Source organism: Haliotis rufescens, unplaced genomic scaffold, assembly GCF_023055435.1.
Source record: "Haliotis rufescens isolate VD_foot unplaced genomic scaffold, xgHalRufe1.0.p SCAF_2, whole genome shotgun sequence".
NCBI classification, from domain to species: Eukaryota; Metazoa; Mollusca; class Gastropoda; order Lepetellida; family Haliotidae; genus Haliotis; species Haliotis rufescens.
Genome location: NW_025963890.1, coordinates 20,136,306 through 20,149,379, shown reverse-complemented (window position 1 = coordinate 20,149,379; position 13,074 = coordinate 20,136,306). Strand labels below are relative to the sequence as shown.

Here is a 13,074-nt window from a genome sequence, read left to right as displayed (position 1 = left end):
GACGAGGGACAACTGTAACATTAGCGTGTCTGTTAGACCAATAAAACATGCTGTCTTTCTTAACATGGTACCAGTAACGCCTTGCTGGTGCATGCTTGGCAGCCATTAAACAAAGCTCACTGTATGTTTGAGAGCAGATGTCGTTTCTATTCCAAGCTACTTATGCATAGTTAATGACAGGATCATTGTGGAGAAACGTCTTGGCTGTATGTTGTCAGTTGTTGGAGAAGTAGGATGATTATGATGAGGATGTTTATTACATGGGTTGTGATAAAGATGGTTGTACTGGTTGCCAAACTGACTATGAGGATGGGTAGTTATGATAATATTGAAGATGATGAGAGAGGATGATTATGATGAGGATGATCTTGAAAAATAAAAAAATGATGCATGAGGACATTGATGATTACAGTGATAATAATAATGATGTTGATGATAATGATGTTCCTTGGTGAGTGAGTGAGTATGGCTAAACCACTTTCAGCAACATTCCAGCAATATCACTGCGGGTGATGCCAGCAAACATTGTACCCATGTGGGGAATCAAACCTGGGCCTTCGGCGTCATGAACAAATATTTTAACCACTAGGCTTCCCCACTGCTTCTCCTTGGTGAGGAAGTTGATAAATACAATGATGAATAATGATGATGATAATGTTTTAGGAGAAGACGGTAAGGTGAGGTGAAATAGGGTATTAGGTAGTGTTCAGTATTATTGTACTTATTATATAGCAAAGTGCATGTGTGTGTGTGTGTGTGTGTGTGTGTGTGTGTGTGTGTGTGTGTGTGTGTGTGAGTGGCTACTTGTACTTGTCCAGACTAATGCTGATTTCATAGTGCTAGCTCACTGAGATACCATGCCGCAGTTTAACATGTATGCCCCACTCAGACACACTATACTGACTCCAAACCGACCAGTCCATTTTAGCTGAGCACCAGGCAGAGTAACAACAAGTACCATCTTTTAAAGACTTTTGGTATGAAGAGGCAGTGGATCAAACCCCCAACCTATCTACTAGACCATGGAGGTGGTCCTAATGTTTAATGAAGATAATAGGTGAGAATGTTGATAATTAAATGATAAATGAAATTGATAATGATAACAACTCTAATGAGTGCAAAAACTGATAAAAATGACATGTTTAATAACATAATGAGAATATGGATACTACTACTACTACTCTTACTACTACTACTACTACTTATAATAATAATAATAATAATAATAATACTCTAGCAATAAAGTTAAAGCCACAAGTACTTAAGCTGTACACATCCTTTCATATTCTTTTGGTGTAAATAATCACTGTTGGATTGAAATTCAAGGTATTGACACCCTGACGTGTAGAATCAGACAAAAGATCCCACCACCCTTGCTCTTCCCTCAATCGCTTATATTTACCAATCATTAAGGGAGGGCATGGTTTGATTAATGTTGTGGCTCTTCATGATAGAATTGTTTTGTGCACTTTTGCACACATTTATTTCTCTGATGATCCTCTTGTAAAGCATGTCAAGACTCATGATGAAAACAAGCCATTTCACAGTTTTCATAAGCGAGCCAAGGAGGTGGGACATAATCTCATAGTGTTGATTTCGTTGATGATTCTGTACTGCTGGACGGTACAGTAATGAGTGTCAACCAAGTGAAGTGCCATATCAAATCGGCCCAGACTCAAGGAGAGGCTATCTGAACGACCACTGCATCAAGTTTATGTGCAGTGTGTTGAGTAGGTCAGGAACCCTGCAGAGAATTTTCTGTCCCTTTTGACACTAAAGTGATTGACAAGATTCAGGAAATACATGGCAAATATGCGGACCTCGCTTTCGAAATGTCATGCTTGCATCCAAAGTACCAAGTTGTCTGACTCCCCATTGTTCTCGGTGCTTTAGGTTTGGTACCTCCCAATCTGTTGACTGACATTGGGAGAGTACCCTGGGTTTGCTAACATGAATACAGCCTTTCTGACAATCTGAGTAATGCAGAAGGCTGCAGTGTTGGGAAGTCTTCACATTCTCCGAAAAGTTCTGTGTGGGTTTGACTAGGCAGCGCTTCCTGGTAGAAGTCCCATTCACTGTCTGGGCTGTGTGTAGGGGGGGCAAGGGCCCTGAGCTGATGATGAGCCTAACCAGCCTGACTGTGCGAGGATCACCCAAACCCTCTTTGCTGCATTTTTATTTTAATCTGTACATAAGAAGAAGAAGAAGAAGATTTATGGCATCATGCAAAGCTTTCCATCATATTCATTGGACTAGAAGCGACCACATGTCATTCGAGTTAAAGGAATTACTCGGAAATTGGTATTCCCCAAACCAAAGCCAGTCAGTTGTCCCCGTTTTTTGGAACTTCCCAACATTATTGTAACTAACATAGTTTGATATAACGAATCTTCCTTTGGCTCCTTATTATTTAATAGAATAATTATTGACATTATATGAGGTCAATACCCCTGTTTTTATAGACAAAAAAGAGCAATATCACTTTTTTTCGGGTCCATACACACACAGAAATTGACCTCGCATATAGTCTATAAATGTATATAATCAAGAAATTAGTCATTAGCCTCATTTAGAGATTATCATGCAGACCCTGAAACCAAAATATCTCATCCCAAGCAAGTCTATAATTCATTAACATGTCTAGATTTCTGTATTTTTCTGTCTGAAAATGAAGATCTGGGCTGCTTTCTGTTATATAAGATAATTGAAGAAAGAAAATGCAGACAGATTTTCATTTCATAGACTAAATGTTAGTCTGCATGGTGTAGTATCTCTTGAAGAAAGGTACTGCAAGTCTAAGACACAGGTACATTGCTGAAAACGTATTCGTAACATATCTGGAGAAAATTGAATCCAAAATCAGAGGATCCTGGAAGCTAAGGAAGGCAACTCTACACATCCTTAGACAGAGGAAAGGTGAACCTCACTATAAACTTAGTTTTAATGCCAGAGGACAATCATTACATTTTCCCTAAAGTGTTGTGACCTCTTTTGAAATTGGCATAAACCAACTTTGAAATGAATCCGATAAACTTTTATGTCTTTTTAAAAAAAAATTAAACTCAGGTTGGCTGTCACGATATATTGAATGAATTCCCCTATTACTCACACACTGGGCATGTGTTAGATTATCTGGATTCTGAAATTGTTATTTGACTTTCCATCTATTTTATCTGAAGCCATTTGACAACGTGAAGTCACACGGAAATTATTTACTTAACTTTTTTCTATGCTGAAATATTCTATTCCTGGGGTCATCAATAAAGTGAAGTGATTAATCCCATTCAAAAAACTCAGTGTGACTGTAACAGTGCAATTGGTTCAACCTGCTGCCAAAAGAAGTTGGACCGAAGCCATCATTGATTCTAAATCGAGCCTGAAAATACAATCGAGAAGAGGGTTGCTTCTCGGAAGATGGAAATTCAGAAAGCGAGACAGAATCATGCCGGAACGTGTTCGTAATTGACGTACTGTATCAATTTAACTAGACTTGCCTATAGTCAGAATCATTTACTCTCCCCATGGGATGGCACTAATTGTATAGTGTCGTAAATATTGTATTATCCTACCATACGCTAGCTGACGAAGGATAGAGAAGGCTTCGTACACATTCTATGCATGTTACCTGCCTTAGGTTCACGGAAATGTCGATCAATATACCGTGCGTCATTGACACATAAATATCAAGCTTTGGGTTGCTGAACAGGTGATGATTTAACTGTTATCGGCCCGAGTAAATGCATTAGACCTCCAGCACAGGACTGAAATAGACTGTTGTGGCAAAATTCAACCAAAATAGCAGCAACGTTCCATATCTGAGACACATTTGCACATTTTGGACAAATGTGATATGCTTTAACTGCAGGTGTATACATAATGGATACATGTCTTTACACACTAACAGTGAGTTTGATGTGGCTGCTCCGATGTGACAGGGAGGTGATTTTTTAAGTTGTTAAACTTCACAGGTAAATGCAGGTATGGTATCAGTATATTTTTTTTAATAACTGTAATGTTTAATTGCTCCTTGGGTTTGGTCTTTGTCTTGTAAACCATTTCTATTTTTGTTATCCAGTTTTGGAGTGGTTAGAGTACACATGTACATGTAAAAGTACAAAAGATGCAGTAGGCTCCTCAGTCCACTGGGGTTCTTGGTAAGAATATAGCTCCCCAGCATCCTATGCTTGTGCTGCAGGGGAAGCACCCCCAATTTGTCAATCATACTAAACATTTATACATATATTTTGCCAAAGCCAAGACCCCTTTAAAAATTGTAATCATAATTTATGTCTCATTTGCTTATGGAAATGGCTTGATTTGTGATTGGCAATTAACAGTGTCACTGGAATCTTGAGACACTTTGAAGTTTTGTATTTAACTTTTTAAACTAACACTCAAGTTTTCACTTCAGATAATGAACACTAAATATTCTTCCTTCTTCTTGGTTGTTTTACTCATCAATATTCCAGCTATATGACAGCAGTCTGTAAATAATCATGTCTTGGCCAGACAATCAAGTGATTGATACAGTGAGCAGCAATCCACGCTGTTGGGGTATGATGACATGCACCAAGTCACCAAGTCTGACCACCCATTTGGTCATTTCTTATGACCAACAAAGCTGTAGGAGTAAAGTCACGACAACTGTAAGTGACAGTAAATTCATGACAGCTGTAAGTGACAGTAAATTCATGACAGCTGTAAGTGACAGTAAATTCATGACAGCTGTAAGTGACAGTAAATTCATGACAGCTGTAAGTAACAGTAAATTCATGACAACTGTAAGTAACTGCAAATTTACTACAACTGTAAGTAACTGTAAATTCATGACAGCTGTAAGTGACAATAAATTCATGACAGCTGTAAGTAACAGTAAATTCACGTCAACTGTAAGCAACAGTAAATTAATGACAGCTGTAATTAACAGTAAATTCACAACAACTATAAGTAACTGTAAATTCATGACAGCTGTAAGTAACAGTAAATTCACGACAGCTGTAACAGTAACTTCACGACAGCTGTAACAGTAAATTCACGACAGCTGTAACAGTAAATTCACGACAGCTGTAACAGTAAATTCATGACAGCTGTAAGTAACAGTAAACTGTAGCATTGAATAACTGACAACAGGAGGAATCATCTAGCTCTTGCTTATCTGGCATCCGACAAAGAATTTAACTGGTTCTCATTTTTTACAGAAGATCTCCTGTTTGATGAGTACCTAAGACAACCAAATATCATAATTTGAACCCAAACTACATCACACATGTAAGTTGTTCTGAAAACAAGTGGACACCAATAAATTCATTGAAAACTTATTCCTTCATAAACAGGAAATGCAGTGTACACAACCTCATCAATAATCTTCTCAATCTCTCACCTTGTGTAGGTGTATATCAACAGAACAAAACCAGAGAACCACGACACGTTATTATCATGCACTGACAGTGTTTACATTACAATCAAAATTCCATTAAAAGGCTTCCAAACATCCGAAGTCAGCCATTCATCCATCCTAGTCACTCATGCAGGGCAAACATTTAGCTTAACATAATTGATGCAGAAAAACACAACACCCACGAGTATTGACCAGCGTTATTCTGGTAAGTTCATTCATAGCAGACTCTCCACTTATTCCTATCCTCCATCTGGGCTCGGCCTATATTTGTATGTTCTAATGAGGCCACATATAGAACATAACAGTTGGAGGGGATATTCTCAGATCTTTTAATTTCTTGGGCAAAACATGTTTTCCAATCTCATAAACAACTTGGACCATGTAAACATTGTTTGAACTTGTTTGTTAACTTAACTTTGATTATTTTGATATTAACAAATTTCAAAAAACTAAAGTAAACATTATTATATTTTTTAGATGAAATGTGATAATACTGTAAGAATAATTTGGTGGTATTTTTTTTTAATCGGTACAGATCTGCTGACCCTATAAAACTGACATTTAAAATTGATATATATCTGACATCTTCCCGAGGCAAGAGAGTTAACTGACTTGAAAAGTCCAGTTTCCACCCTTGCCAAACTAGGCTGGAATTCCTGGGCTCTATCGCAGTGCCACCAGTGGCTATTACAAGTTATGTCCCTTCTAAGCCTCTCCTTTAGACCAATCAGATTCCACCTCTTGTATCACATGCATTTGCTTCAAACAAAACAGTGGTGTCCAGTCAAGATGATCTGATCGATATCAAGGTCTATGTTGTGATAAAACAGGTCTTACATCGCGCAATGCGTGAGAATCTTGATTAAAAACATGAAAAGATTTTGAAAATATCTGTTGACAACGAGTTGGCGGTGCACATGCTTTGGAAATCCTGCAATCGACCAAAATCTGCACGACAGTTTACGAACTGGATTTTGATTTCGAGCACAATTTTGATTGGACTATGCATAGACTCGTTAGTCCAGCCAAAATGTAACTGCATAATACCAGCCTAGTTCGGCAAGGGTGGAAACTGGACTTTTATAGTCAGTTAACTCCCTTGCCTTGGGAAGATGTATATCTGAAAGCAAGGAATCAAGGTCTCCCATAACCTCTGGGTGGTTTCTGTACAATATTTAGTTATTTACTGTATTTTTAACCTGTTTAAATTTGCAAGAAGGATGTAATCTGCATGATATGTCTGCACAGAAAGTGAGACTTAACTACAACTTCTCTCTCTCTCACTAAAAACCCCTCTTAATATTAATTAAGTATAGTAGGGTGTGGAGTCATCCCACAGATGACATCCTTACCTTGTCAGCTTGCTGACGGGGTGAACCTCTTTGGTCATGTGGACAAGGCGTCTGACCTCAGATCAGAAGGTCCGTGGTTCGAATCCCATCACGGGACTCGGACATTTTATGGCCGCTACATTGGCGCCCAACGTGGGGCTGAGCATGCTCATATTAAATTTGAGCAAAATAAGTCTCAGTAGTCTACTATGAGGCTCGGGATGTGCCTTCTGCTGACAGGGAAGTATGTAGCAGGGTGGGGAGTCATCCCACAGATGACATCCTTTTCCTTCATTTTCTGCAAAATTTCGGGCTTTCCTCCCACATTAAACTGACACGCCGCGATATAACTGGAATACTGTTAAAAGCAGCGTTAATCCCAACTCACTCACTCACTCACTTTAAAGCTGATCTGTTATTTCCTATCTTCAGTATATAATCTGGTGAGGTGAGGTGAAATGGGGTGTAACATCGTGTCCAAGATTATTGCACTTACATAGGGACGTGCATGCACGTGTGAGTATGTGTGAGGCTGCTTGTACTAGTCCACACTAATGCTGGTTTTATAGTGCTAGCCCAATGAAAACCATGCCACAGTTTAACATGAATACCCCACTCAGACACAGTATACTAAATCCGAGCCTATCAGTCCTTGTTTTAGCCCCTTAATGCCGAGTGCCAAGCAGGGTAACAACAAGTACCATTTTTTAACGTCTTTTGGTATTACACGGTTGGGGATCAATCCCCAGACCTTCTGCTCCCCAGGAAGATCTTCTACCACTAGACCACTGAGGCATATCACAAAAATGTCTACCATATGGGAAATGAACCAAGATCTTCAGTGTGAAGAGCAAATGTTTCACCTCTAGACTAACTGACCACCTTATTGTGTTAAAAGGCCAGCTTGAATATAAATATATCTGCATCCTGAAGGAATGGATTTGTTCACTGACTCTAATGCCTCAACTATTTACCAGCATGACCTAATGCTGCACCCCAACCACAAAGCATTTGTAGTCATACAATAATTGTAAGTCTTTGTAAAACTACAAAGTTATGATAGTCACTGCACATTGAACACTTTCTTCAAAAGGATCGTGATTGGTTGGATATGCCCAGATGAGCTTCATTGTCCATAGCTGTTTTTGCAGATGTTGAATTATTTCAGACATGGTACAAATTATATCAGGATTGACACAATACACTAACTACAACCCCAAAAACATATAAAATACTTGTCTAACTTTATACCTTGTCAATTCCTATAAAATGAAATTAGGTGATTGGTGATGCTAATCAGAAGGAATGTTTTCAATTATTTTGGTGTAAAACCGTTTTTGTCTGAGGGTAATTGTTAAGAATTAAGTTATATTGCTTAAAATCCTTGATTACAAGCATCTGCTGCAATCAGCATTGAAATAAGCTAATTAAGTTTACTCAATCACATAAGGCCGACTGTGCCACTCAATGCATCAAATCATCAGTTGCAAAGAAATAACCAATCAGACTTCATACGAAAATGTCACATCAATCAAAAGCAATATTTATCATTAAAAGGGAAAAATTTATATTTCTTTTTTTCAAAGATCAATACCAACATCCATTTTACCCTATACATTATATCTGAAATCGATTACGCCCAATGTCAGTGTGCAGTGTTCAGCACACACATTAAGCTTTCTATTAAGGTCTGGTTACGAAATCAACTGGTATAAATAGACTAATTTGATAAAATTCAGTTGGCCTGGCAAATATCCAAATTAAGAGCTGACTGTTACATTCTTGCTTAATGACGGTTATTGATAATCAGTGAGAAGCGCATATTTCGGGGTCAACATCAAGGCTTGGAATATTACATCCATCTCAACACTGGGATGTCTATACATGGGTGAAATGTACATGATCATATTTCGGTGTCAGAGTATCTGTTGAGACATTGAAATAGCTGCTCCTGTTGCCTGATGTGGGAGTCAGGCAGTGAGATGTTCACGTCACAGTTTGTGAGTATTTCAATTTCTTGCACAATGTAACTGACTTTGATCTACTTGAAGGGTTGATGTTTACAGCTCATGACAGCTTGATGTTTGTGGTGTCGGAGGCTCATGACAGCTTGATGTTTGTGGTGTCGGAGGCTCATGACAGCTTGATGTTTGTGGTGTCGTAGGCTCATGACAGCTTGATGTTTGTGGTGTCGGAGGCTCATGACAGCTTGATGTTTGTGGTGTCGGAAGGCTCATGACAACTTGATGTTTGCGGGATGGGAGGCTCAAGAAAGTTTGATGTTTATGGGATGGGAGGCTCATGATAGCTTGATGTTTGTGGTGTCGGAGGCTCATGACAGCTTGATGTTTGTGGTGTCAGATGCTCATGACAGCTTGATGTTTGTGGTGTCGGAGGCTCATGACCGCTTGATGTTTTTGGTGTCGGAGGCTCATGACAGCTTGATGTTTGTGGTGTCCGAGGCTCATGACAGCTTGATGTTTTTGGTGTCGGAGGCTCATGACAGCTTGATGTTTGTGGTGTCGGAGGCTCATGACAGCTTGATGTTTTTGGTGTCAGAGGCTCATGACAGCTTGAAGTTTGCGGGATGTGAGGCTCTTGATAGCTTGATGTTTGTGGTGTCAGAGGCTCTTGATAGCTTGATGTTTGTGGGATGGGAGGCTCTTGATAGCTTGATGTTTGTGGTGTCGGAGGCTCATCACAGCTTGATGTTTGTGGTGTCGGAGGCTCATGACAGCTTGATGTTTTTGGTGTCGGAGGCTCATGACAGCTTGATGTTTGTGGTGTCGGAGGCTCATGACAGCTTGATGTTTATGGGATGGGAGGCTCATGATAGCTTGATGTTTGTGGTGTCGGAGGCTCATGACAGCTTGATGTTTGTGGTGTCCGAGGCTCATGACAGCTTGATGTTTGTGGTGTCGGAGGCTCATGACAGCTTGATGTTTGTGGTGTCAGATGCTCATGACAGCTTGATGTTTGTGGTGTTGGAGGCTCATGACCGCTTGATGTTTTTGGTGTTGGAGGCTCATGACAGCTTGATGTTTGTGGTGTCGGAGGCTCATGACAGCTTGATGTTTTTGGTGTCAGAGGCTCATGACAGCTTGAAGTTTGCGGGATGTGAGGCTCTTGATAGCTTGATGTTTGTGGTGTCAGAGGCTCTTGATAGCTTGATGTTTGTGGGATGGGAGGCTCTTGATAGCTTGATGTTTGTGGTGTCGGAGGCTCATGACAGCTTGATGTTTGTGGTGTCGGAGGCTCATGACAGCTTGATGTTTTTGGTGTCGGAGGCTCATGACAGCTTGATATTTGTGGTGTCGGAGGCTCATGACAGCTTGATGTTTATGGGATGGGAGGCTCATGATAGCTTGATGTTTGTGGTGTCGGAGGCTCATGACAGCTTGATGTTTGTGGTGTCCGAGGCTCATGACAGCTTGATGTTTGTGGTGTCGGAGGCTCATGACAGCTTGATGTTTGTGGTGTCAGATGCTCATGACAGCTTGATGTTTGTGGTGTCTGAGGCTCATGACCGCTTGATGTTTTTGGTGTCGGAGGCTCATGACAGCTTGATGTTTGTGGTGTCGGAGGCTCATGACAGCTTGATGTTTTTGGTGCCGGAGGCTCAAGAAAGTTTGATGATTGTGGGATGGGAGGCTCATGATAGCTTGATGTTTGTGGTATGGGAGGCTCTTGATAGCTTGATGTTTGTGGTGTCGGAGGCTCAAGAAAGTTTGATGACTGTGGGGTAGAAAGAAGACACTTGATAGCTTAATGAATGGGTGAAGAAGGCTCATGATAGCTTGATGTTTGTGGGATGGGAGGCTCATGATAGCTTATGGATGGTGGTAGTAAACATCAATGGATATAAAGTGAAGGGACATAATAAATGAATTGTAAGACTTTCATCCAAATATTAAAAATAATATGACAAAATGTTCAAACATATACGGTGTATTTCACCAAAAAAGTAAGAAGGGAACACAGATATCTATGTTTTCATCTGTGATGCTATACTATCTCTTATATAATGAGGCAGGCAGGAATGAAAATTAAATAATGAATTTATTATGGCCCAAAATGCTAATTTGTTTTAAACATCATTCTTTTCTGGATCTTATAGGGGTGGTTGGTTTGTTGTTTTACGCCGCACTCAGCAATATTCCAGCTATATGACAGCAGTCTGTAAATAATCGAGTCTGGACCAGACAATCCAGTGATTGATATCATGAGCATCGATCCACGCAATTTGGATCGATGACATGCTTTTACCAAGTCAGCGAGCCTGACCACCCGATCCTGTTAGTCAATCTTCTGAGGAATACAAAAGGAGGTTTTCCTCCAACACACTGTTATAACCTTATCTGCATCAGGTCACCTAGACTCACCCAAGATACACCTGTATCTAGGGAATTACCTGGCTTAACGAGGCAGATATTGACCAGGTAACCTACCTTTCCCTAACAAGGTATACCTGTACTATTGACGAGGATAGGTGTAAATCCACCGCACACATAACTCCCACCTTGTTTTGTGACATGATAGGTGTGGCTTGGCTTGCCAATGGATGATGGCACCCATTTCTTTCCCACCCTCTACAAACACAACTGGCAATTCACATTTTATGTACATTACAATTGTGAAATTAATCCCATTCTTTGAACAATATTGGAAGGTATATGTACCAACTACTTTACACCTGATAAGGAATCCAGCAACTGTGCTGTGTACATCACAGTGGAACCTGTCTAAGCTGGACTCTTGTGGGGCTGAAAGATTTGTCCAGTTTAGACAGAGGTCTGGATTAGTCAGAGTCAGCTTTTGTGAGATTCCACTGTATGCACTACAAAGAAGTTATTTTTAATACATAATACGCCCCATTGAAAGTATATTTCGTCATCCATGGTTTGGCAACAAGAGGAGTGCCAACATATAACTAGAGTCTGATATTGTAAAGAGTAACAAATATCCTCCAAAAGGTGAGGTGAGTTGAAATGGGGTTTACGTCATGTCCCAAATTATTGCACTTTTATAGCAACATGTATGCACATGTGTGTGTGTGTGGCTGCTTGTACTTGTCCGGACTGATGCCAATTTATAGTGCTAGCACACTGAGGTACCATCCTCCAGTTTAACATAAATACCACTCAGACACTGTATACTGACTCCGAGCCGACTAGTCCTTTTTTTAGCCCTTAATGCCGAGCGCCAGACAGGGTAACAACAAGTAACATCTTAAAGACAACAAGTAACATCTTAAAGTCTTTTGACGTAACGCGGCTAGGGATCAAAACCTGGACCTTCCGCTCTCTGGGCGGACACTCTACCACAGGACCATGGAGGGGGTCTCCTCTTAAATGATATCTCAAGCAAATGGTGCTGTTTATCAGGGTACCTATGTGTTAAGCCCATTCCTGGTGTCTCCTGCCTTGATATGGATGAGACAGTGGTAACAGAGGGGTAAAACCATATAGCCTTAACACATCAGTGACAAACCATTGCCAGGCCTGCCAGGCCAATCTAATATAGTTGCATAGTGACAGCATAGGGGCATAGCAAAAACATAGAAGTAGTATTTTTTCACAAGGACATAGAATATGTATAGCAAAAACATAGGTGTATAAGGATAACATAGGTGTATACCGGTAATGAAAGCATATGGGTATAACAATAACATAGAAGGTATATAGCGATAACATAGAAGGTATATAGCGATAACATAGAAAGTATATTGCGATAACAGAAGGTATATAGCAATAACATAGAAGGTATATAGTGATAACATAGAAGGTATATAGTGATAACATAGAAGGTATATAGCGATAACATAGAGGGTATATAGCAATAACATAGAAGGTATATAGCAATAACATAGAAGGTATATAGTGATAACGTAGAAGGTATATAGCAATAACATAGAAGGTATATAGTGATAACGTAGAAGGTATATAGCGATAACATAGAAAGTATATAGTGATAACATAGAAGGTATATAGCGATAACATAGGTGTATAGTGATAACACTGAAGATGTATGGTGATAACACAAAAGTGTATTGAAATAACATTGAATATGTACAGAAGGTACAATAAATAATATAATATAACTGTTATTTACTTAAAAAGTTACTCCCCTATTGTTGCATCAATACCAGGGCATTACAGATATTTAGCCAATATTCACAAATAACTTGTTTATCTCGCCATGTTGTCACGAGCGGTCCAGAGGTTGGAAAACTGTTTGTTCACTTCCTGCCTAATGGTGATGATACTGAACAACAATGTGTGGCATCTGCATCTGTTATTTCACAAATATGTCACAAGATAATCTTTTATGCATTTTATAGATTAA

The 13,074-nt window shown here is 39.6% G+C and overlaps 1 protein-coding gene and 1 long non-coding RNA gene across 5 annotated transcripts in view; one reads left to right on the top strand and one right to left on the bottom strand.

The window, feature by feature from the left end:
* Positions 1-13,074, bottom strand: part of LOC124138836 — a 128,237-nt gene that overhangs the window by 91,615 nt on the left and 23,548 nt on the right. The gene's annotated exons all lie outside the window — the stretch shown is intronic.
* Positions 1-13,074, top strand: part of LOC124138835 (GTP-binding protein Di-Ras2-like) — an 89,376-nt gene that overhangs the window by 60,985 nt on the left and 15,317 nt on the right. Inside the window, exon 1 of one of the 4 annotated variants that reach the window (XM_046505719.2) lies at positions 3,711-3,978. The exons of 2 other annotated variants lie outside the window; for them this stretch is intronic. In XM_046505719.2, coding sequence (XP_046361675.1) covers positions 3,973-3,978 — 6 coding nt within the window. In that variant the 5' untranslated portion in view covers positions 3,711-3,972. Of the gene's footprint in view, positions 1-3,710; positions 3,979-8,472; positions 8,730-13,074 lie in introns of those variants that run through there. One more of the 4 variants, XM_046505717.2, reaches the window with a different exon arrangement.